The following is a 25885-nucleotide window of genomic DNA, read 5'->3' as shown; positions in this document are numbered from 1 at the left end:
TGATGATAAGAACCATGTATTCAGGTATGTGGAGAAGCAGTCACTTGTAACTATTCAGATAGCAGGCTTCCAATTAGCCTCATGTACACTCATGTAGGGACGCGGGTGGCGCTGTGGGTAAAAGCCTCAGCGCCTAGGGCTTGCCGATCGAAAGGTCGCTGGTTCGAATCCCCGCTGCAGGGTGCGCTCCCGTTGCTCGGTCCCAGCGCCTGCCAACCTAGCAGTTCAAAAGCACCTCCGGGTGCAAGTAGATAAATAGGGACCGCTTTCTAGCGGGAAGGTAAACGGCGATTCCGTGTGCGGCGCTGGCCACGTGACCCGGAAGTGTCTCCGGACAGCACTGGCCCCTGGCCTCCTGAGTGAGATGGGCGCACAACCCCAGAGTCTGTCAAGACTGGCCCGTACGGGCAGGGGTACCTTTACCTTTACCTTACACTCACCTACCAACTAGTTGCAATATTTACTAGGGCTGATCTGTGTATGTTTGGTTGTGCAACCCTCTATCAGCTCACCTGAGAGCAAGTCCCATTGTCGCCAGTAGAACTTACATCAGGGTAGACATGCACAGGATAGCACTGTTGGGTGACCGTTTATTTTATTTATGTCATGAAATTTATACCCCGCTCGATTGTTTTAAAACCGCAAAGCAGTTTACAAAGCGAATAAATAATAAAAATATGGAGGAAACAATAATTCTAAAGAGGAGAAAGAACACTTCCTTTGTTTTTAGGAGAGGCATACATGGGTTGTGGCATATTTAAAGAGCATTCCCCTTTTAGTCGTCATCTAAATTTTTTGATACATATTGAAAATTATTTTTAAATGCTGACTAACTGGAGGCACCTCCTAGTTGATCAAAATATTTCCAATCAAATAATCTAATGATGAATCACTTAAATGCTATGACTCTTGCATTTCTTTTCCCGTGAGTGCAAAAAGTCCGCCAAGGAGAAATGAGAAGGAAGATGAATTGGGCTACAAGGCTGGGTTCAGCAACAAAGCATAATCTTACAAAATGTTGCTCACATAATGATATACCCATTATATGGCTTGGATCAATTGACATGTGCAACAGTGACATTTGACACGGAGTTTAAAAGAAAGCAAGCAGGCAGGATGACCAACAGAATGACCGCATGCAAACACAGCATCTTATATACAGAGGTTACAATTATAATTACACTCTTGGCATTCAGGGCACCCTTATCAAAGAAGAATCAATTAACACAGCACTCTGCTTCATACATTTAAGAATGGCCCTCTCAGGGTGACCATAAGGAGAAAGCAATATATGAGCCAGGGCATCCTTGCTAAGGCCGGATCCCTATTCATGGAACGTAGTAAGCTGCCTAAAACCAAGTCAAGCTCTTGATCCTTTTGCCTAATCAATGGAGAGGAGAGGAAGCTTTTCCGCCTGGTGGGCTAGATCCTTGCCTCTCCCACTTGTAACTGTGGGCCACTTTGGCAGGTGGGCGGGGCTTTCTCCAAAGAGAAGAACTATCACTTTGCAGCCACGGTATGCACCCGTACCACACCTGCAAATGGACAACTTCAAAGCGACTTGCTGTCAGGGCTGATCAACTGATTGTTAGTGAGCCCTGTTTGCCAAGGAGCAACCGTGAGTGAACTTGAAGCTCCCAAATGTGGCTCCTTCGCAGCCACATGTTTACCTGTCCTTTACCTGACTTCACACCTGACATCAGGCGTGGATGGTTTGGGGGAAATGAATTGATTGAATTGCATCTTCCAAAATGATTTTCCAGTTCTAAATATATCTCAAGATTCTGCCCTGCCCTGCTTGGCCCAGACCTTGAACCTGAGGTCTCCTTTGAGGAGCAGAAAGACCTTCCAGCAGATCTTCACACTGCCAGTGAACCTGAAGAGCCAATGGATGCAGATATCTCTACCCAAGGACTAGAGGTCTCCACAGCAACTGCTTGGGTTTATGGCCAGCCTCAGCTACCCCTGATCTCTCCCAGGGCCACAGGACAAAAGCAGAAGAGGAAGTGAGCCAGGCACAAACTCCAATTGCTGTGTCTGGCTAGCTGCAAAGGAGGAAGAAGCACAGGGAAGCTGTTGATCAGATCAGGGTGGAGCCTCTCGCTCCTGTGCATGCTCCCAGTCTGAGCTCTCTCCCAAGCACCCGTCTTCCTTACCTGAGCTTTCTTAGCTTGGGGTCAAGATAAAGAAACTTAAACTGAACATTGCTAACTGCAACAACAGCAAGCGTGCAGGAAGGAGAATTGATAGATATCTCATGTGTACTTTGTTGAATGAAACTGATTTGCTAAGTAACCAACTTCTAGGAAAAGCCACATTTATTTAAGTCATCTCCAATGTGCCTAGAATTAAGAAAACAGCATGGATTTTTTCTTGAATCCAAACACTCATGCCAACGCTTACATGCACCAGTTAAGGGCAAATAAGGATAAGAGCCGCTTTGCAAATAAATTCACACAGGTGATTAGACCACAAGATGAAGGTTTACTAGCAGCCTTCCCATACGCACAGAAGTTAATCGCTTTTGGACTACAATGGGATGCCAGAGAACAAAATAATTTCTGTTAAAATTTCCCTGGTCATGCAAGAGACAACTACTACCTGCCTCACGAAATCAGGTGTGTAAATAGTTACAAGCCTGTCTAAAGAGTCCTGCTCTTGTTATCTGAAATCTCATTTATCCAAACACAAAGAATTATACCCAATCCTCACTACACAAATGGCTGATTCAGATATCTGAACAGCCAGAGTTTGCCCACTTCCTTACTTGTTTGTGTTTTGCTGGTCGGCATCAGATATTTCAGGCAGAAACCAGGGAGGGAGGGAAGGAGATTGGACAAACCAGTTTTTCCCTTGTTTGGCTTCTGCTGATTGGTTGCAGCAGTTTCAGGGAGAAAGACTGGCGAGAGAGAGCACGGATTGGAAATATTCCCATAGGAAACAATGGAAATCATCTGCTCGTTATGTGAACATTTGCATAACGGGCAATTTCCTGGGACCGCTTTCTGAACACAATGCGTTCCCAGGAAATTGTCCGTTATGCAAACGTTCACATAACGAGCAGAGGGGGAAAGGTAAAGGATCCCTGGACGGTTAAGTCCAGTCAAAGGTGACTATGGGGTACAGCGCTCATCTCGCTTTCAGGCTGAGGGAGCCAGCGTTTGTCCACAGACAGCTTTCTGGGTCATGCGGCCAGCAGGACTAAACCACTTCTGGTGCAATGGAACACTGTGACAGAAGCCAGAGTGCATGAAAATGGCGCTGCAGTGGTACCTAATTATCCACTTGCGCTGGTGTGCTTTCAAACTGCTAGGTTGGCAGAAGCTGGAACAAAGCAATGAGAGCTCACTCCATTGCAGGGATTCGAACCACCGACCTTCCGATTCGCAAGCCCAAGAGGCTCAGTGGTTTAGGCTACAGCGCCACCTACGTCCCCCTGTGTGTATTAGAAAACAACTTTACTATAGGGCTACTGCACTTTCAGAAACAGAAGCTGCATCCGTGGGCATGCTCAACAGAAGGCTGATGTGCCACAGACACACAAATATTACTTTGCCAAGTTGCCACAGGCCCGGCGAATGCTATGAATGCACAGTGCTCATGTACCTTGCATAGCATGAATTCAGAGATACATGTTTGGAAATCAGTTGGCCCCAGAAGGAACATGGTAGATTAAGTGCCCCCATACCCACTGCTCCCTCCTTTCCCGATTCCACTATCCTGACCATCTTCCACCAGGCTTTCCCCACAAGGGCCTTGCAGGAGATATACTACATTGCCGTCCTGTTTCTGCATGATTTCTGCTCATTGCCCTTCCATGAGTGCAATTGGGCCCTGCAGCTCTTGCCCGGCTAAAAGGCAGGCTGCGTTTTAACAGCATTGTAGGTTAATGGGGAGAAAAGGCATTGACCCCAGTTAAACCTGCTGGGTTCCATAAGAGCCTAAGGAGAGCCCTGGTGGAACAAGGGCTCCTCTGGGCACCATCCTGTTCTCACACTAGCCAAGCAGATATTTATGGGAAGCCCACAGGCAGAACCTCAGCGCAACACCGCTTTCCCCCGCTTATGACTCCCAGACTGCCTCTGACAGTGCATTCCAGAGATTACAAACAGAGCCATGAGTCAGTCATAAGTTACTACCCTGAGGCTGAGCTCACAGATGCATATTCATTACCGGAGGACTGCAATATCAAGCGATCATTAGTATGCAAGCGAAGATCTCAGCCGAAGCAAACGGGAGCTGCTTCACAGTGCCTGGACCACAGGCGTGCGCGGTTCCTATTCCTTCTCACAGACTGCCTGGGAGCAGAAGGGAGACTGGATTTCAGGACAGACCACACCTGGAATACTGTGTACAGAGTTCTGGTGGTCTCAGCCCCCCAAAAAAGAATATTGTAGAGCTAGAAAACCTGAAAGAAGCAGGGTGGGCGACAAAAATGATCCACCGACCCCACTATGAGGAAAGTATACAGTGTTAGGGGCTTTTAGCTCAGGGGAAAGGTGAGCAACGGGGGTTGGGGGACATAACACAGGTACATAATAATATCCATTGTGAAAGCAGATGGGGAGAAAAACTTCTCCCTCATAATACTAGAACTTGGGGCCATTTGATAAAGCTGCTTGGTGTAGTGGTTAAGAGCAGTAGACTCGTAATCTGGTGAACTGGGTTCGCTTCCCCGCTCCTCCACATGCAGCTGCTGGGTGACCTTGGGCCAGTCACACTTCTCTGAAGTCTCTCAGCCCCACTCACCTCACAGAGTGTTTGTTGTGGGGGAGGAAGGGAAAGGAGAATGTTAGCCGCTTTGAGACTCCTTCGGGTAGTGATAAAGTGGGATATAAAATCCAAACTTGTCTTCTTCCTCCTCCTCTTTAAGTGGTAAACAAATTTTGTTAAATAAAATAAATGTACGAAGATTCAGGATGGACAAAATACTAACACTTAACCCCTTCCCACAAGAGGTAGTGACGGTCACCAGTTTGGGTGGCGGCAAAATAGGATTGGACCAATTGATGAAGAACGAAATTATCAAATGCTATTTATTAGCCATGGGGGACGTGGGTGGCGCTGTGGGTTAAAGCCTCAGCGCCTAGGACTTGCCGATCGAAAGGTCGGCAGTTCGAATCCCCGCAGCGGGGTGCGCTCCCATCGTTTGGTCCCAGCGCCTGCCAACCTAGCAGTTCGAAAGCACCTCCGGGTGCAAGTAGATAAATAGGGACCGCTTACTAGCGGGAAGGTAAACGGCGTTTCCGTGTGCTGCACTGGCTCGCCAGATGCAGCTTTGTCACGCTGGCCACGTGACCCGGAAGTGTCTGCAGACAGCGCTGGCCCCCGGCCTCTTAAGTGAGATGGGCGCACAACCCCAGAGTCTGTCAAGACTGGCCCATACGGGCAGGGGTACCTTTACCTTTACCTATTTATTAGCCATGGCATCTGTGGTCTACCTGTTGGAGTCAGTATGCTCCTGAAGACCCAAGAGGCGAGAGCACTGCTCTTTCAGGTCCTGCTTGCAGGTTTCTGAGAGGCATCCAGTTGGTCACTGTAAGAACATGATACTAGACCAGATGGGTCTTCAGCCTGACCCAGCAGAGCTCTTCTAATATTCTTAAGAATGGGTGGGGAGCAGAGAGAGGGAAAGGTTGCTGGGGGTGGATTCAGACCTGCAGTAATTTAAAAATGCCAGGCTGTTTGCTAGCTTCGGTTTTCTATTCCCATTTATTAAACTGAGTTTATAGCAGCAAAATGGGCGATTACATTTCCTCTCCTTGTTTCCTTGCGGGGATCAAGAATAAGCTGCCATTCTTTCAAATAAAAGATGGAGCAATCTGGTGCTTCTCATTACACAAGGTTATTTTGCAGACTACAAGTTAGTGTCTGCACACACAGAAACAGACATATCTAAATTGCATTTTGAATTTAGAAAGCTTTTTTCCACAATCTCCCCACAGCCAAGGAAAGAGTTGTGCTATTTTCACTGCTGTGGCTCTGCCAGCTTTTTGCTGAACCATGGAAAATGTGCTTCAGAGATTAAAAAGGTAAATTGGGCAAATGCCCTTTCTCTAGGCTTCTTCGCACATTACGTTTGATGCATCTTACCTATGTGTCTAAGATCTTTGTTTGTGTGCACCAATAGATGCGAAAAGTGAAAATGTTAGCAATGCATTCTTGCAAAAATCATACAAGAAAGAGGTGTGGAAGCCTCTCATTTTTCCAATCTCAAATTTAGTTCGCAATTTGAGATTAAACAAAGTCCTCATGTAAATTCCTCAGCATTTTAGTGCGGATTTCTCCTAATAAACACGTTCTTGTATGTAGTTTTCACTAAGGAACACACTTTTTGCAAGCAATTACTCCTAATCCCACGCGTTTTTGTATGTAATTTTCATCAACACATTCATTTTTAGGTAAACTTTAACCTAATTGATGCATTTCTGTAAGCATTAGTTTGAGAATTACACTACAGAATTCGGGTAAGTGCAAATTTGAAAGCATGCCTGTGTTCTGGTTCTCATTATTTTGGAAACTGCCGAGGCAACAGATTGGCTTTGAAATGTGAACCAAACCAAATTTCTCCCCCTATAGCCCATGAGTCACCCAGTGCCAAACAGGAGTGCGCCCCTGTGTAATTTGTGAAACAGCCCTTAGTCGTCTTCTAACCTCCTCCTTTTCCCATTCACTGGCAAGAACTGGCTTTTGCTGTATCAACTATTTCACAGTACAATCCTCTAAAGGTAAAGAAATGTATGATTGCAGCCCTAAGGACATTTATGTAAAGCTTCTTAGAAGGAGGACTCATTGATAGAACTGGATCTTGAGTCAGGCTTGCCTTTGGAGCGAGTGTACATTAACAAAAAAGGTAAAAAGGTAAAGGACTTCTGGACGATTAACTCCAGTCAAAGGCTGGGGTTGCAGTGCTCATCTCACTTTCAGGCCAAGGAAGCCGGCGTTTGTCCACAGACGGCTTTCCAGGTCATGTGGCCAGCATGACTAAACCGCTTCTGGTGCAATGGAGCACCATGATGGAAGCCGGAGCACACGGAAATGCCGTTTACCTTCCCGCCACAGTAGTACCTATTTATCTACTTGCACTGGCGTGCTTTCGAACTGCTAGGTTGGCAGGAGCTGGGACAGAGCAACGGGAGCTCACCCCGTCACGGGGATTCGAACCTCTGACCTTCCAATTGGCAAGCCCCAAAGGCTCAGTGGTTTAGATCATAGCGCCACCCGTGTCCCTACATTAACAATAAACCCACCCCTTGCAATCTGGTATCTCACTCACTGCTCTTCTGCTACTCACAGATCAATCTACAGCCACTATTTGGGAATTTCTGAGTCTCAGCAGCCAGCAATAGCAATAAATGCAAATGTCAGTAATTAAACACACACACACACAAACACATACATGAAATGGTTTGAAAAACACAGCACCTTTGCTTATTAGAACACTGCTCTAAGTTAAAGAGACTGTTAGTGGCAACCCCGGCTTCCTGAAATAACAGCAATAATAATTTGTAAATGTATTAAAGGTTTGGCAAAGCTAGTGTTTGTTACATGACCTCACCCAACAGGACAAAACAGATCGGAAACCAGGCTAGCCTAACTTCCAACCTTTGTAAACAAAGTAGGCTTTGACAAGACAGATTGCACAGATGGGTTCACACAACATAATGGTTATAGGGAACAGGATGTTTTGGTGGTATGAAGATGTGCCCAATTCAATTTCTCCTTGGATTGCCTGGGTGGAGGGATTTTCCCTTGTGCTCAGTGTTTGAATGACCACTGTTTGGGTTCAGGAAAGAATTGTCTCCAGATGATGCCCAGGCTGGGCAGGTGGTGATTCCAGCCTTACAGCATGACTTACGTTCAGAAAACACCAAACCACGGTTAGCGGTGATGTCTGAATTAATAAACAATGGTTTGCAATCTGTCAGCAAACCAGGATCAGAAGCCAAGGTTTGACAGATCGGCAAACCGTAGTTTGAGCTAAATATGTTTGTGGTTGTGACACTCCACTTCCAGAGGCAACCACACCACAAGAACTATGAGTGCTGAGCGGATGGAATGTGGTTTGCTGACAGATGGAAAATGAAAGCAGACTAGCTCTTCTGAACCATGGTTTGTCTGTATGTTTGGAAGCTCATACCACACTTTGGCCTCTAAACTATGGTTAGTGCAAACCACGTTGTGCTGTCCGCAATGAGCCTGTGTGTGGCTTAGCACAAACTCCTTTGTTCAGTAACCTCTTCTCTTCTCTACTCACTGTTGTTTGGCACATTGTAGACTGGATTTCAAAGGCCGATCCGTTTGGTGAGTGGGGGGTTGCTGGTGGAGAGATGGTCCCATCTGGATGCGAGAGGCTGCTTTAAAAATGACCTCTTGGTCCCTTTTATGATCCACGCAGAGCTCCGCTCAGGAAGGTAGCTAAGTGGACCAGATCCTGCTCTCCTACGAGGCAAGATGAACTGGTAGGTTTCAGGAGCGAGAAATGGACAGTTCTGATCCCCGAGGAACAATTCACCAGGCATCTCCCATTCATTTCAGTGGGGAGACCTTCCTAGTGGACTGTGCCCTTGTGAATTTAATGGGGACAGGAGGTTGCCATTGGGCTTTCCCATCCTAGGCCCTCCCATTCCCGTCTTGGGCAGGGCCCAGGACCAGAGGCTCAGAACCACCTTAATCCAAGGCATGATTATAGATTGCTAGGGTGGAAGGAAAGAGTGTGAGAGTGGCATTGCAGAGACCGGTCCTTACTTATGCTGAAAGGATTCAGCAGGACTGAGAAAGTGCCACACTCATTTGTGAGCCCTGGCCTTGCATCCAGCATCTTGTAACTGATTATTTTTTTTAAGTCAACGGAAGACTTCTAGTGGTTTCAGAACATCCACATGAATGCCTATTTGGCCAGCATGGTGTGCATTTTGGCTTTACATAACTGATTAAAAAGAAGACGTATGTTTTTATGAAAAATCAGGCTGAATAATTTCGTTTTTTTAAAAAAAAGGTTTGTGGGGAGGGGGATAGGATAATGGAACGCAAGCAGCTTCATTCTAAAGACTTTCCAGTGTCTTCCCTTAAGACCAGTGAATTCTCTGAGATGGGTGATAGAACAGCTCTCTTTGACGTCTAGCTTGTTCACCTCCTGGCAAGGCTAGTGACGTTCTCCTTCCACACGCTTCTTGCGAACTAGAGAGAGAAGGGGGAGGGGGAGAGAAAACGCAGCTTGCTAAGTGTCACGAGGCGCTTTACTAATTTTGCAACTTGGGGAAATAAAGTTAATTAACTGTGTTGTGTTATGTTTAAAATGACATTTGTAAAAAAAACAGAAGCATTTTTGTTAGAGATTGTAGGGCAAGACCTGCCAAGGAAAATAAAGAATTTATTTATGTATGCAACAACAGCGGCAAGAGTCTTGATAGCACAAGGATGGAAGAATGAAGAAACCCCAACAAAAGAACAGTGGCAAGAGAAATTGATGAACTATGCAGAACTGGCGAAACTGACATGCAAACTGCGAGATAAGGACAACTGTGACTTTAAAGAAGAATGGGAACTTTTTACAAATTATTTAAAAAGACAACAAAATGAACTGGACTCCTTGGCAGGTTTTGAATAAACCTACACAAATTTATTGAGGGTTAATATAGTAGACAGATAATATAAGGATGTATACAATTTTACAATATGCAGAGAATAATATGAGTTGAGAAATCAGAAAGAGGAGCTGAGGGAAGTTTCGGGAGGGAGGGTTTGTTGGGGAGGGGGGAAAGGGGGGCAATAATGAAGATTTGTTTTGATAATTTGTTATGTTGAAATTGTTAATAAATGTTTTTTTTAAAAAAAAAATTAACTGTGTTGTGTTTATGTATTAGAGGTGTGTCTTGCCCTTCTTCCAATGCAAGTTATGTGAAGTTTGCGTGAAGCTGCAGCTTACTGGAGAGAAGGCTTGAAGTTCAGTGGCAGAGCAACTGCTTTGCATGGAAAAGTTCCCCGATTCAGTCCCTGGCATCTCCAGCAATTCTCCAGGGTCTCAGAGAGGAGTATTTGCAAGCCCTACTTCTAGAATTGGACCTGGGACCTTAGAATCAAAGTACTGTAGAGTTGAAAAGGGACCACAAGGGTCATCTAGTCCAACCCCCTGCAATGCAGGAATCTTTCACCCAATGTGGGTCTCGAACCCACAACCCTAGGATTAAGAGTCTCATGCACCTCATACTGAGCTATCCCAACCCTTCTATATACAGTAATACCTCCGCAAACGTCCGCCTTGTCTAGCGTCCAGTCCGGCGAATGTCCACAGCAAACCCGCAAGCACCGGAATGGGTTACTTCCGGGTTTGCCGCTCGCGCATGTGCACCGCACATGCACAGAAGCGCAAACTGCTCCATGTGTGTGCGCAGATGCGGCGCTTTGCCCTGCGTCCTTTTCGACTAGCGGCCGGGGCTCCGGAACGGATCCCAGCCAAAAAACGAGGTACGACTGTACAAAGCTTGTGCTGTGCCAGTGCATGAAGTCTCTAGTCAATGGAGTCTGGAGTTAAAACAAAGTTACCAGCAAACCATCAGAGTTGCATCCAGATTATTTATTGAGCGTTCATCCTCATTTGTTTGCGGACAGATTAGACAACATTGGCTGCTGATTGAACATTTGTTCTTGTTTGTTTGCGGGGAAGCTAGACGGTGCTTTAAATGTAAAGGTAAAAAGAACCCCTGGGTTCCAGTCAAAGGTGTCTATGGGGTTGCGGTGCTCATCTCGCTTTCAGGCCGAGGGAGCCGGCGTTTGTCCACAGACAGCTTTCCAGGTCATGTGGCCAGCAGGACTAAACCGCTTCTGGCACAACAGGACACCGTGATGGAAACCAGAGCGCACGGAAACACCATTTACCTTCCTGCCGCAGCGGTACCTATTTATCTATTTGTACTGATGTGCTTTCAAACTGCTAGGTCGGCAGGGGCTGGGACAGAGCAACACAAGCTCACTCCATCGTGGGGATTCGAACCGCCAACCTTCTGATTGGCAAACCCAAAGAGGCTCAGTGGTTTAGACCACAGCGCCACCCGCTGTAAATGTATGGTGTGTACACAGCCTTAATGTAAGGTTGAAAAGTTAAATGCACTCCTCTGAGCTCATGGCTGAACTTTGAAGAGAGGCTTCTGATTCTCAGCTCATTTTTTAAAATCACTGCATCGCACCATCAAAAAGCCAAGGCGATCATCTTGTCTCCACCATTACAAGGAATCCTGCCTGGCTTTACTTCTGATGAACAAATGCCCTCTAAAGGTTAGAGAGAGGAGCTTCCGACAGCTACAGTCACCCACATCCAAGTTATGAACATAAGCATTAGAACTCATTTCCATTGCTATTGACTATACAGCTGGGATGGAGAACCTGTGGCTCTTTGGGTGCTGCTCGACTCCAATTCCAATCAGTCCCAGCCAATGTGGCCAGCAGGCATGGATGATGGGATTTGTAGTCCAACAATATCTGGAAAAGCCACATTTTCCCCATCTGGCGCTGTGGGTTAAACCACAGAGCCTAGGGCTTGCGGATCAGAAGGTTGGCAGTTCAAATCCCCGCGACGGGGTGAGCTCCCGTTGCTCAGTCCTTGCTCCTGCCAACCTAGCAGTTCAAAAGCATGCAATGCGAGTAGATAAATAGGTACCGCTCCGGCGGGAAGGTAAACAGCGTTTCCGTGCGCTGCTCTGGTTCGCCAGAAGTGGCTTAGTCATGCTGGCCACATGACCCGGAAGCTGTACGCCGGCTCCCTCGGCCAATAAAGCAAGATGAGCGCCACAACCGTAGAGTCGGTCACGACTCGACCTAATGGTCAGGGGTCCCTTTACCTTCACTGTACAGGTATACAAGCATCATTCTGCTTCAGCCCAAAGGAGGCAGGAAAGTGCCTTTATCTAATGGCATTTCTCTGCTCTGACATTAGGGTACAGGATAAGAGGTTCCCCAGCACGACTGCCCAAAATCCTAACTCTGAAAAAGTGCTACTGTAAAAAAAATGTTTGGTACCATTCTCAGACTAGTGAGGAAATGTTACCAGGGGATCTTAAGGCTGGGAGATGTTACCTTGGCAACTGAAGAAGGTCCCAGAGGTCTTGCTAGGACCAGCAGGTCTTACCTAGGTCGTTATTTTTAGTGATGGCTGCTGCGACCCTGGTTCTTGGGCCTTGCTTTGTAAACTGGTACCCAAATTTGAGGATCTGTGAATTCTCCTCCAACATCTGAGCAATCTCCATCTCTACTGCTGTGCCGAGCTGTTGTCTCTGGGAAAGGAGGTGGAAATGTTTACTTCCTTAGCACAAAGAAGCAGACACACAGATTTCCTCCAATGCTTTATACAGTGGACGCTCGGATTGCGAACGTGAGCCGTGCGGGATGCACGTTCGCAACCCGCAGCTGCGTGCCTGTGCATGCATGTGTTGCAATTCGGTGCTTCTGCACATGCGTAAAGCGCCACTTAGCGCTTCTGCGCATGCGCAGCTGCCGAAACCTGGAAGTAACCCGTTCCAGGACTTCAGGGTTTCGGTGGTCCGTAACCCAAAAAAAACGCAACCTGAAGCATCTGTAACCCAAGGTATGGCTGTATAGCACACCAACATACATGGTACTTTACAGGAAAAAGCAAGTCGCTGGCTTCAAAGGGCTTCCAGTCAAGGGTTAGACACATGGGGTAGGCAGGGAGACCAAACAGAGAGAGGAGTGGGGAACAAGGATAACCAGGGACGGATCTATGCAAATCTTAAGTGTGTGCATGTGTGTGCTGGGTGGGTGAGTTTAGATGACCTCCTTATAGAATATCTGAAGGCGGATGCAGAGCCATGTCGGCAGTCCATGCCCCCATCATACACAGTGACCATTCCTTCCCACAGTCCACAAGTATGGCCAGGGCAGAAAGGAATGCTCTGTCTGCATATGGGTTGTGTGCCCATAGATCCCCTTCACATACCAACTGAACAGATGGGTGGGGTGGGGGCATGGTCCCTGTGCCCAAGGGCAAGGCTAGCCTCTGCAGTAGTGGTGGGGAACATCCGGCTCCCAAGGTGGCCAATATCCCCAAGGCCTCCCCATTTGGGTTCACAAGGCTGCTTCTCCATATGTCAGGGACTATGCTGAGGAGGAATGGTGGGAGCCACCCTCTCCCCCTGATCCCAAATCTTCCCAGGAACAGGAGGACAGAGTAGAGTTGGAATAGTGGCTTGCAGAGGGGCATAGTTCAGAAGGCAGAAGCTGGGAAATACTGGAGGGGGAACAGCTAGGAGAAGAAACACTGAGAGAGAGAGGGTTAACAGATTCACAGTCTCTGGACAGCATTTCTCCGCTCTTCCCAAGGTTGAGAAGAGCTCAGGTAGTCTCAGAACAGAAAGTGCAGACGGTACAAACTCAGATTACAAGACGTAGGAGTGACGTAGATTAACAAGGACAGAGGGGGGACTGAGCCTTAATTGGGAGCACAGCCATTCTAGGGAGACGTGTTCTTTTCTCTCTCACTGTGATTATTAAAGAATCTAACTGGTAAGACATTTCTTTCGTTTGATCTTCTACCGCCACGGAGGAGGGAGCTGATTCCCCAAAGTCTGACACCATATGACATCAGCTGTGGGGCAAGTGAAGACGCAGCTTGCACAAAACCCTGCGCCAATCACAGCAGTGCCTCCAAAGGCACATGGCTTCGCCCGTGCCATCAGGTGCGGGCAAGCACACCAGCTTGCCCCCACAATTGAGGGGGGCTGGGCAACGAGCACACATGTGCTGGCATCATGCACAAATGCCACAGAGTGTGCTGACGTCACTCACGATTGCTGCGGGGCGTGCTGACGTGTTGTGTGCACGCTGCAGGGCTTGTGCGCATGATGCAAGCATGCCCCGTGGCATGCATGCACGGCCGCCATGGAATTTTGAGGGGGCCCAGACCCCTCCTTAGAAATTTGGGGGGATGCCCTCAGCCCCCTCTAGTTGGTGCCCCTGGGTGTGGGGCAGGTGACAACTCTGCAGATCGCCTTTGATTTTCCAGATGGTGTCAATCATCCCTGACCATCAGTCATTCTGCTGATGGGCACTGGGAGTCCAAAAACACCTGAAGGGCCACAGATCCCCCATCCTTGTACTAAGGAAAATCAAAAGCTTTGCCTTCCTGCTGCTGAACACAAGACCTGGGGCGCTGCCTCCCAGCTAACCCTTAAGTTCCAGTCTGCTGCCCTTTCCTTACCTGATTATCAATTTTTATCTCCGTCAATGTTTCATTCCCTTTCAGGGCCTCAACCAAGGCAAGGATGCCTGTCCCCGTGATGAAATTGGATTCTAGATTGAGACTTTTCAGCGTCTTGTTCACTTTTAATGTATCTGCAAAAGCCTGAAGGGAGGAAAAGAGTGGTGTGAGTTCAGATCTCGGGATACTCCACAAAGCGCTGTAACCTGCCCCGGGACCAGCTGGTATTGGGTGGGTAGTAATAGGAACTATGAGACTGTTGAGAGTGGCAGGAAAGAAGATATTGTTCATTAATATCCTTCCTAACTTGCGCTAGCAAGTTTCTTTACTTAGCAGAGTTTACATTCCCCTTTTACATGCACAGCAGACAATCTTATTCAAAGTCAATAAAAGAAGTTTACTTACATCAGTTCACAGTTGGATCCCTGAAGGCAGACTTAGTTACAAATATGTATATGTGGATCTACCCCATATGGGGGAATAATTCCACTGCCACTGCTAGCTGAGAGCTAGCAGAGCAGTCCTAGCTAAAAGCTGGTCAAATGAAGGAGTCCAAAAAGAGGGAGGTGTGATGCGTGACTTGTTCTTTTATTACCTGGACAGGTTAGGTCACGCCCACCTTCTATCACATGCAAAAGGAAGGATGCTCCAGCCAGGAGGAACAGGAAGTTTCGACTGGCTGGACCAAACATTCCCTCGCATGTCTTCTCTAGCATTTCAAGGAATGTTGTACTTGACTGCCTCTCATGGATTACATCCCACAGGAACAACAACATACCTACATGTAGTGGCCCCAGGAGAATATAGGCTCCTATCATTGGATATGTTATGTAAGAATTTCCCAAGACTAACAATGTGCCTTTTCCAGGTCCTGATTGTGGAAGTTTTGATACTGATGTTAATGACGTGAAGTTGCAGCACCTGACATCCATTTGGCACAAGATGCATTGCCTACAGATGTATTTCTATACCCAATTCAAACTGCCGGTGTTAAACTTTAAAGGCCTAAATGGTTCAGAATCCATTAGCTAAGGGACCACCATCACCCATGTGATTCTGCCTGGGTGTTAAGATCAGGCCCAACGTGTATGCTTTCACCCAGTAAGTTCAATTAGGATAGTGGGCACAAGACACAGGAACTCCCTCCCATCAGATGCCAAGGAGATAAGGAACTACAAAAGCTTTAGAAGACATCGGGGAATTTTTTAATGTTTAATGTCATATTGTGTTTTGATTTGTTGGAAACCACCCACAGTGGCTCAGGTAACCCAATCAAAAGGGTAGCTTCTCCCTCCTGGAGAGCCAGTGTGGTGTAGTGGTTAAGAGTGGTGGACTCGTAATCTGGTGAACCGGGTTCGCGTCCCCGCTCCTCCACATGCAGCTGCTGGGTGACCTTGGGCCAGTCACACTTCTCTGAAGTCTCTCAGCCCCACTCACCTCACAGAGTGTTTGTTGTGGGGGAGGAAGGGAAAGGAGATTGTGAGCCGCTTTGAGACTCCTTAAAAGGGAGTGAAAGGCGGGATATCAAATCCAAACTCCTCCTCTTCTTCTTCTTCTTCTTCCTCCTCCTCCTCCTCTTCTTCTTCTTCGCCTCCACAATTCCGGAACTTTCTTTCCATTGAACTACGCATGGTCCAAACCAGGCACAGGCAAACTCGGCCCTCCTGATGTTTTGGGACTACAACTCCCATCATCCCTAGCTAACAGGACCAGTGGTCAGGGATGATGGGAATTGTAGTCTCAAAACACCTGGAGGGCTGAGTTTGCCTATGCCTGGTCCAAACATACTGCCAAACCACGGTCTGTTAAAGGCAAAGGCCTGTTTAATGCCATGACTTGTTTGGCCCTCAGTAAAAAAAATTGTGGGATGAGGTTTTGTCCAATCGACACCCACAGGTTATGTGAAACATCCTTCAAAGGGTGGCCACGCAGGAAAGCGTTCTTGCAACGCGTAGCTCCAGTAAGTCTCTTCAGCTCTACAGTCCCGGGGACCCAACGGTGAAGCCTACACCCGTCCCCTCATGTAACGTGGGGACTCCCCTGCCGATTCAAAGAAGAAAAACTCACGAGGCATGAAGCAGTGGCCACAGACTCAGCGGAAGGAGGATTTAGCATGCTGGAGCCTGGCCAGCATAAACAGCAGTTTATTCTCATTTCTGCGATTGGTTCTGAGAAGCAAGGCATGCTGGGATGAAGAGGAATGAAGGATGCTGTGTGTGTTTGTGTGGGCACATACAGTGGTACCTCGGGTTAAGAACTTAATTCGTTCTGGAAGTCTATGCTTAACCTGAAACTGTTTTTAACCTGAGGTACCACTTTAGCTAATGGGGTCTCCTGATGCCGCCCCGTGATTTCTGTTCTCATCCTGAAGCAAAGTTCTTAACCTGAGGTACTATTTCTGGGTTAGCAGAGTCTGTAACCTGAAGCGTCTGTAACCCGAGGTACTACTGTACTTGCTCGCTTCCTCCATCTATGGATGCTGGTGAGCCAGCAATACAGTTTACAAATCAGAGATCTTAGAGCTCTAAAATGGGACCTATCGTATTTTTCGCCCCATAGGGCGCACCTAGATTTTTTTGGGGGGAAATAAAGTAAAAAAAAATTATTTCCCCCCCAGCCCCCAGAAGAGGCTGCTGCCTGCAAGCCTTGAGAGCCCGGCGGAACCTCCCGCCGGGCGTGCGAGGCTTGCGGACATCTGCCCGAAGCACGGGGCATGCTCCGCAGCGCGCCCCGTGCTTCAGGCTGCAGGCTGCCGCCCGCAAGGCTTGCGCACCCTGCGGGACCTCCCGCCGGGCGTGCAAGGCTTGCGCAGAGCTTCCTGAAGCCTGGAGAGCGAGAGGGGTCGGTGCACACCGACGCCTCTCCCTCTCCAGGCTTCAGCGAAAGCCTGCATTCGCCCCATAAGACGCACACACATTTCCCCTTCATTTTTGGAGGGGGGGGGAGTGCGTCCTATAGGGCAAAAAAATACGGTAATTTATTTTCTGGATAAAATGTGCTTGGGATTGTTGTAACTCAGGAGTCACCAACAGGATGCCTCTGAGGTTCTTCCCAGGTGCCCATGAAGCCACTGAGCGACTCCCTTGGCCATTAAGCAGTGAGGGAGGTTACTTTTTTCCTAAAACAGTTCGCGACCCCATAACCAGTATGCTGAATTGCCATTTTATTTCTTCTTCTGGGACCCTGGTACATTTTAACAGCAGCACAGCTGTGAGGTCTTTTCTATCAAAGGCAGAGGTGAGGAGAGCTATGCCTGATTCTGCTTGCTCAGCAGCTAGACACAAAATCTAGTTTTCCTATGTTCCCAAATCCAGCAAAGAAGGAGAAAGAGTGAACTCTCAAACAGGGCAGAGGAAAGCCGTGGAGAGAACTTTCGCTGACAAAATCTCAAAAACACTGCGACCCTGGAGCTGGTTTTGAGTTTGCACTCCCACAGACAAAGCTTCTCGGCATTTGGAACACTGCACCTTGATTCAGCCAAAAGTTAAGACTTTTTCTTTCTCTCCCAAGAACAGTCTTCTCAAACTTACAATTGCAACAGGGTCGTTGCTCCGAGTAGCAGCCAGGCTGAATTTCGTCACGTGGGTGTTGCTTTCCAAAGCTTTTGCAAAGTCTTTCAAAGTTGGAATGGGGATATTCTGTATTAATCGAGAAAATACAATATTTAAAAATGAATATCTATTGAATTCGAATCCAAATCATAGAGTTGGAAGGGACAACGAGGGTCATTCCCTGGAATTCTAATGGATAAGCAATATCTGTTGGGGTGGTAATGCTGTGAGCCCCTCCATCCTCCATATGCTCAGTTGTATATGTGTGTGAATAAAACCATATATCCTAAAGACGCCACAGTCTCTGCTTATTCCAAGGTAACCAAACCCTGGGTGAAGCGGAGGCACCCCTGAAGTCTCTCACCACTCAGAGATTGGGGTAGTGTCGTAACAATACTTTATAAAACAAGACCATTTAGGAATAATTTGCAAATAAAAAAAATGGCACAATGGGGCAATCAGATGAGCAGCAATGCTACCCCTACCTTTATGTTGTTCAGATTGACTTCCAGGAGTGTGGGATCATTTGCCTTTATCCTTTGCAAAGAGGCTTCAACATTCGTCGGGTTAGGCGGTTCCTCGAAAACTGGCTTGACCTTCTCACCTTTGACTACGTCTAAAAAGAACATAAACCACTTATGCATTGGGACGGCATCTCCGCCCCCATCATCCAGCCTGGACACTGAGGTCCAGCGCTGAGGGCCTTCTGTCGGTTCCCTCCCTGCGAGAAGTGAAGCTACAGGGAACCAGGCAGAGGGCCTTCTCAGTGGTGGCGCCCACCCTGTGGAACGCCCTCCCATCAGATGTCAAGGAAATGAACAACTATCTGACTTTTAGAAGACATCTGAAGGCAGCCCTGTTTGGGGAGGTTTTTAATGTTTGATGTTTTATTGCGCTTTTAATTCTGTTGGGAGCCAGATTTTTTTTAAAATTATTATTATTATTATTATTATTATTATTATTAAAAACACAGAGAAATTTAGGGAAGTTTGTAATGTTTGATGTTTTGTCGTGTTTTTAATATTCTGTTGGGAGCCGCCCAGAGTGGCTGAGGAAACCCAGCCAGACAGGCAGGGTATAAATAAACTATTCTTATTCTTATTCTTGTTCAGTTGCTGGGAATTGTAACTCTGTGAGAGGTAAACTTCAGTGCCCGGGATTCTCTGAGGGAAAGGAGGGTCAGGCACTTGGCAGCTGCCTGAGGTTGCCCAGTGGTGCCCTGGGCCTGGCAGAGAGAGTGTTCCTGGAGCCCAGAGCCCATTGGCTCCCGTCCTTGGCCAGGCTCTGACCTCACAACCAGCTGTGGAATCCTGGGGAATGTTTGGTTTCCTAGGAGACCAGGTGAGTTGCTTGAAAGGATTCCTGGCTAAGCTGAAAGCCCAGTCAGTTGGAGCAGTTAGCAGCCATTCAGATCCCTTCATCTGTTCTTGTCTTGAAAGCTGTTCAGATGGATTGACTGACTTTCTGGACATCGTCGGTTTTCTACCCCCATGGAACAATGTCCCGCTGGTTGCGCAGAAGGTAAAGTCATGGGAAAGAGGGAAGACATCCTGAAGATATGTGTCCCCACCACATGCCCAGTTTCTAAAGATGCTCCTTGGTTATTTGACCTTTCTAAATCCCATGCTGGGTGTTACATGAGCCAGCAATTTTCCCAGGGAGTTTCCTGAGTTTCTTTTTTTTTGTCACCATCCAAATTGCAGAAGAATTACCACCCCCACCCCAAATATTCAGGAGAATGCTCCCCCACCCCCAATTTCACCGCCCACAAATAGGATGGGGAATTCTGGGAGATCATTTTTCACACAAGTTCCAGACTTGTTGCTGTTTTCGGGTGGGACTCTGTCAAGGGCCGAGGGCCTCCTGGCGTTTCCTTCACTGTGAGAAGTGAGGTTACAGGGAGCCAGGCAGAGGGCCTTCTCGGTGGTGGCACCCGCCCTGTGGAACGCCCTCCCATCAGATGTCAAGGAAATAAACAACGATCTGACTTTTAGAAGACATCTAAGGCAACCCTGTTTAGGGAAGTTTTAATGTTTGATGTTTTATCGTGTTTTTAATATTCTGTTGCGAGCTGCCCAGAGTGGCTGGGGAAACCCAGCCAGATGGGCGGGGTATAAATAATAATAAGTTGCTATTCTTGATGGGTGGGGTATAAATAATAAGTTGTTGTTGTTGTTGTTGTGACAGTCATTATTCAGATAGTCATTCCGACACCACCCTGAGACCTGTAGGTATAGGGCAGTATATAAATTTAATAAATAACAACCACAACAACCATATCTTTAGGATATATGGTTTTATATCAAAAAATGTATACAAAAATGCATTTTCAAAGGGTCAAGAGTGCATATAATTGCATAGGTTTGTGGAAAATAACACGCGTTATATTGGGGAAAATTGTAGGGGGAAATTGCATAAAAATGTGCATATAATAGGAGAAATTTTGAATTGCCGGTGGGTTTTCATGAGGAGCTGAAGCTGACAAATTCACCCATCCCAACTCTTTAAAGTGACACAGAACTTGTGTGGTTGCTGGAACAGTCTAAGGCAGCTCCCTGTCTCAAATTTCTCTTTAATTTGTATTTGGCTTGGAGATCGCTGGTTGCTAGAAGTATAGCTTTCCATATGGTAGCTGCTTGGGTGGTCTAAGCCTATTTATCTCAGTCTAATATTTAAGAATTACAATTGCAGATTAGCATTAAAAGCTGTGGGGTTTTTGTTTTGTTTTGTTTTTAAAAAAGCACTTGCAGGAATAATCAGTGCTGCTTCATATAGCTCAGGGCTGCCAGCATTGAGAATGGTAGTGCAATCAAGGCACCTCAAGACTTGACAAATAATGGGTTGGCAAAGTGAGCAGCTCTTCACTTGGAGGATGTGCAGATGTGGCAATTTCACGAGCACCAATTGAATTCACAGATGGAGCGTGCAGAGAATGTCCATAAGTTAGTTCAGACCAGCATAATTCTGTAGAACAATAGGGACACCCCTCATTTCTCTCTTTCTAATGAGATTCGCTAGTGTTGGGTCATCTTAAATGAGTTTATGGACCCGGCGTGCATTGAGAGTAGAAGAACCGAAAGCCCAGAGGCAGAAAGCACAGGTCAGCCGACAGAGGGATAACGTAGAATAGGAAAGACGGAGAGGGTGGGATTTTACTCGGAGCAATGCCATTATCTGAGAGAGACAGCATTTCTACATCTATCTCTATGTGAATATTGAATAAAAGACTTGGTAAGAACTCTTCTAGTTTTTCTACTTCTTGGCTGCCAGCCATGGGAGGGGTTGGGTTATCTGAAGCCTGACAGCTCAGCTGGGGTGCAGGAGGGCACCTCATCCCCAGCAGAGCCATCCCTGGTGCTCTGTGTAGGAGCCAGGGCCAAGCTGGGGGATCCTTTAACTGCTCAGCTGAGGGGAGCAGCCACCCCTCACTCCTCAGCCAAGAAGAGAAAGTCGCTAGCAGAGGGACTCAGGAGCAGTAGCGGGTTCACCAGCGATATACTGCTGAATGAAGCCGACATCACAGTCTGCTCCTCATACACAGTCCTGGGCAATATATTTGTGGGATGTAAGAATCAGGTGCAGTGAAACACAACATTGCTAGTGTTATGTACTGAAGTTCTCACTCTGGGCCAGCAGGGGGATACTGTAGATAGTTTTTACTCAGGTCCACATATGCAAATAAGGGATTGAAAGTGACGTTCAGTGATTGGGTAGTTACAGAAAGTGGTTACTGTTGCGTTCTAGTGGAGCTCTATATAAGCAGGCTGGCTGAACCCTTCAGTTCAGTTCTGTTCTGGCCTGTGAATAAACAAGAGCTGTTTGAAGAATCGCTGTGTCGTCTGATATGTTCACCCACAACTTAACAGCTAGAGTAGACATGAAGGTTGTCTCAGTCCTCCAGCCGAAACTTCCTGCTTTCCAGGACTGAGACGAAACTTCCTATGTGTAACTTGAGATGGGCGTGACCTCTCTTGAAGTAAGAAAGAACCAGAACCACAGGCTGGCGACCATCTTGTCTCTCTTGTCACTATCGATGACATCTTAACAACAGCACTACTAAGATGAACCCTTGGCTCCAGGCCAAGAGAAGAAGGGGGGGGGGCTTTCTCCCATAAGGAGATAGTCACCACATTTAAACTATGTTCTAACCTTTTAAGTCTGCATTCTGGGAACCTTTGTGTGAACAGATGATTACTTTTGAGTAAATGTTTTATACTTTACAGAAGACTGCGTAGCATCTTATTTTAGTAAAAGGTAAAGGTACCCCTGCCCATACGGGCCAGTCTTGACAGACTCTAGGGTTGTGCGCCCATCTCACTTAAGAGGCCGGGAGCCAGCGCTGTCCGCAGACACTTCCGGGTCACGTGGCCAGCGTGATGAAGCTGCTCTGGCGAACCGGCACCAGAGCAGCACACGGAAACGCCGTTTACCTTCCCACTATAAAGCGGTACCTATTTTTCTACTTGCACTTAAGGGTGCTTTCGAACTGCTAGGTGGGCAGGAGCTGGGACCGAAAGACGGGAGCTCACCCCGTCGCGGGGATTCGAACCGCCGACCATACGATCGGCAAGTCCTAGGCACTGTGGTTTTACCCACAGCGCCACCCGCGTCCCTTGCATCTTATTTTAGGAGGGATTAAACGGGGGAAATACCAGGAAATATTTACAGAGACTCTAACGAGTCTGAGCAAGCTATCTGCTGTGCGTGTGTTTTAAAAAGGGGAATGTTAACTGTGCTGATTTTGTTGAACTTGTAAAGAGAAGGTGGGATAGGCTATCTTAGACAATATATCCTCCCCCACATCCCTAAACATTCCCACAATATTGATATATCGCTCAGGTCTCATCCTTGCTACAGTCCCATGAGCTAGACTGGACTAAGAGAGAGAAAGAGACAGCGCTTGCCCCGCCAGCTTTTGTGGAGGCTGCAGCAGGATTTGAATCCAGGTCTCTTTGACCCTAGTCTAACCAGTGCAACACAACAGCTCCTCAACTTCCCTCCTGTGGAGCCTCTCCTCGTTCAGTCTGCTTATAATCTTATTTCTTCAGAGGCTCCTTAAATGCATCCCTCACCGTTTTTCTCCCCAACTGAAAACAAAGCAACAACTATCTGCTGGAGGGAAGGGAGTATTGTTTTTGGAATGAAGATGTCTGACAAAGCAAATTCCTAGCTGCTAAATATGTGTCAGGAGTGCAGCTTAGCAGACCCACCAAGCTGGAATGGTGGACCTTTGCAGAAAAAAGAGAGATAAAATAATCACACAGAGGGACACAAATTAGCAACATAAGCCCTTTGAGGGCGGCAGCATACAGGCCTCTAGCCGGGAGGGCTATAACATCAGCCTCATTTTGGGTGGAATAAAAACTGCCCCGTTTCTTCCACATTTCCCAGGGGCTTTACGAACGTGGGAAGACAACTGGAATCGCCGTTAATCTTAAACAGCCCCCACACAAAGGGCCGGATCCAAAGGTAGTTGGTTTAAAGTCGGCCAAAAGTACAATGTATACAAGTGAAAAACCATTAAAGGGCTTCAAATGAGCTTTCTCAAGAAGGGAGTTCTAGAGCCTGGGTGCAGGCAGGGAGCCAACTCTTTTGCCCATTTCCTGATAAATGTACCTGATATGTTGGTGGGATGCAGAGACGATGCTCTGCAGAAGAACTTAATATATGGGCAGGTTTATATGGGAGAAGTAAGCCATGGTCCGAAGCCATTGAGGACTTTAAATTGCTTTGAAATGCTTGAAAAACACATGATTTTATCTTTTTATGTTGGATGACCTTTGGCTGTATACAAATTGAATAAATACAAATTGAATAAATAATAAGTTTGTTGGTTAACTTTTCTGCTAGGGCAGTTTCCCATACATTTGGGTACCAGCCATCAATTTTAATTCCTGAGAGCTCCTTCCAGTGTCTAGTTATGCTGAGAGGAGAGTTCACTGTCATGTGCACATGCATTGTTATCCTAGAAGATATTTAATGTATAAACCAGGTGCAACTTAATGTGCTTCCATACAGCCCATTTATGTTGAGCATTCATCCTGATTTGACTGCACAGCGATTAGATGACCCTGGCAACTCAATGAGCATTCATTTCAATTCTGCAACCTGGATTTGCCCGTATGCAATTTTACTTTACTTTACTTTACTTTACTTTACTTTACTTTACTTATTACATACCCCTCCCATCTGGCTTGGTTTCCCCAGCCACTCCGGGCGGCTCCCAACAGAATATTAAAAATACGATCAAACTTTTAAAACTTCCCCTGCTCCTGCCATCCTAGCAGTTCGAAAGCACATCAAAGTGCAAGTAGATAAATAGGTGGGAAGGTACCCGAAAGCTGTATGCCGGTTCCCTCGGCCAGTAAAGCGAGATGAGCGCACAACCCCAGAGTCGTCCACAACTGGACCTTTACCTTTACCTTTAAACAGGGTTGCCTTCCAATGTCTTCTAAGAGTCAGGTAGTTGTTTATTTCCTTAACATCTGATGGGAGGGCGTTCCACAGGGCAGGCACCACCACCGAGAAGGCCCTCTGCCTGGTTCCCTGTAACCTCACTTCTCGCAGTGAGGGAACCGCCAAAAGGCCCTCAGCCCTTGCCAGAATCCCACCTGAAAACAGCAACAGTCTGGAACTTCCCCTTTGGGTTCCATTGCCTGCTTGGATGCTTGCAAACCATCTGGGAGAAAGAAAAGTGCCTGCTTACTTTTCACGGTTTCTTTGCCATCTTTAGTGGTGGTTCCTTCATCAAACTTCGGGTTGTTGACCAGGTTGTGCACTCCTAGGACAGCTGTAAAAACCACCAACAAGAGTACAGGTGTTAGCTTCAGCTATCATCATCATCATCATCATCATCATCATCATGTATTATTTATACCCCACCCATCTGGCTGAGTTTCCCCAGCCACTCTGGGCAGCTCCCAACAGAATATTAAAAACACAATAAAACATCAAACATTAAAAACTTCCCTAAACAGGGCTGCCTTCAGATGTCTTCTAAAAGTCAGATAGTTGTTTATTTCCTTGACATCTGATGGGAGGGCGTTCCACAGTGTGGGTGCCACCACTGAGAAGGCCCAGCAATACAGGATTTCAATAGCCCAGCAATGGAAAAATTGGGGGGGAGAAATCTACATTTGCCTTTGTGCTATAAGAACTTATGGACTTGGGCTACTGAGTCATAGCTATGCCTTTAAAGTACAGGGGTCCTAGCATCCAGGGGGCATTAACCCTCGATTGTGGTCCCAGTCCAGATTGGGAATCCCAAACCTGTAATCAGGGGGAGTCTCTTTTGTTTCTTTTCTTTTAAGGATAGTGAGGGCACAAAGGGTTAAAGCACTCCTGTTCCCCATGCTAAGGACCCAATCCAGATCAGGATCCCCACACTAGCCTTTTGTGTGCAGAGGAAAAAGTCACAGCTATGTAGCTAACAGAATGTGTGATTTGGATGGATGTAATAATGGAATAGGGACGCGGGTGGCGCTGCGGGTTAAACCATAGAGCCTAGAACTCGCAGATCAGAAGGTCGGTGGTTCGAATCCCCACGACGGGGTGAGCTCCCGTTGCTCGGTCCCAGCTCCTGCCAACCTAGCAGTTCGAAAGCCCATCAAAGTAGAAGTAGATAAATAGGTACTGCTCTGACAGGAAGGTCAACGGCATTTCCGTGTTCTGCTCTGGTTTGCCAGAAGCGGCTTAGTCATGCTGGCCACATGACCCGGAAGCTGAACGTCGGCTCCCTCGGCCAATAAAGCGAGATGAGCGCCGCAACCCCAGAGTCGGCCACGACTGGACCTAATGGTCAGGGGTCCCTTTACCTTTAATAATGGAATACTGAATGCTTTAGTTTATACAGTATAAAATATGCAGGGATTTATGTTATGCAAAATGAACCATGGAAAGAGAAGAAGGGAAGTCTTTGATATTTTAAGGTTATTTAAATGAATATTCTAAATTGTAAAACAAAATTTCACACACACACACAAACAAAACAGAATGTGATTTTTGGTCCTGTCAGCTTATACTGCAGCATCATGGATGGCCCCCTTGAGAAGCGTGGTAGGAGTTGGGGAAAAAACCACAGGGCTGTTGCTGCCAGCTGTGTTAAGACACCCAGGCCCAGTTT

At 47.0% G+C, this 25885-nt stretch overlaps 1 protein-coding gene across 3 annotated transcripts in view; it reads right to left on the bottom strand.

Moving 5' to 3' along the window:
* Nucleotides 1-566: 566 nt before the first annotated feature.
* Nucleotides 567-25885, bottom strand: part of LOC114584574 (tropomodulin-2) — a 56776-nt gene continuing 31457 nt past the window's right edge. Inside the window, exons 5-11 of one of the 3 annotated variants that reach the window (XR_013390717.1) lie at nucleotides 24470-24553; nucleotides 18249-18379; nucleotides 17743-17850; nucleotides 14213-14356; nucleotides 12125-12269; nucleotides 5411-9180; nucleotides 567-5032 (exon numbers count right to left, since the gene is read on the bottom strand). Coding sequence is in view for 2 of the 3 variants with exons in the window: in XM_028706555.2 (XP_028562388.2) it covers nucleotides 9146-9180; nucleotides 12125-12269; nucleotides 14213-14356; nucleotides 17743-17850; nucleotides 18249-18379; nucleotides 24470-24553 (647 nt within the window). In the remaining variant the exon portion in view is untranslated. Of the gene's footprint in view, nucleotides 9181-12124; nucleotides 12270-14212; nucleotides 14357-17742; nucleotides 17851-18248; nucleotides 18380-24469; nucleotides 24554-25885 lie in introns of all 3 variants that reach the window. The other 2 variants (XM_028706555.2, XM_028706556.2) reach the window with 2 other exon arrangements.

This window comes from Podarcis muralis, chromosome 14 (assembly GCF_964188315.1).
Source record: "Podarcis muralis chromosome 14, rPodMur119.hap1.1, whole genome shotgun sequence".
Lineage (NCBI taxonomy): Eukaryota > Metazoa > Chordata > Lepidosauria > Squamata > Lacertidae > Podarcis > Podarcis muralis.
This window is presented reverse-complemented; position numbering and strand designations above follow the sequence as displayed.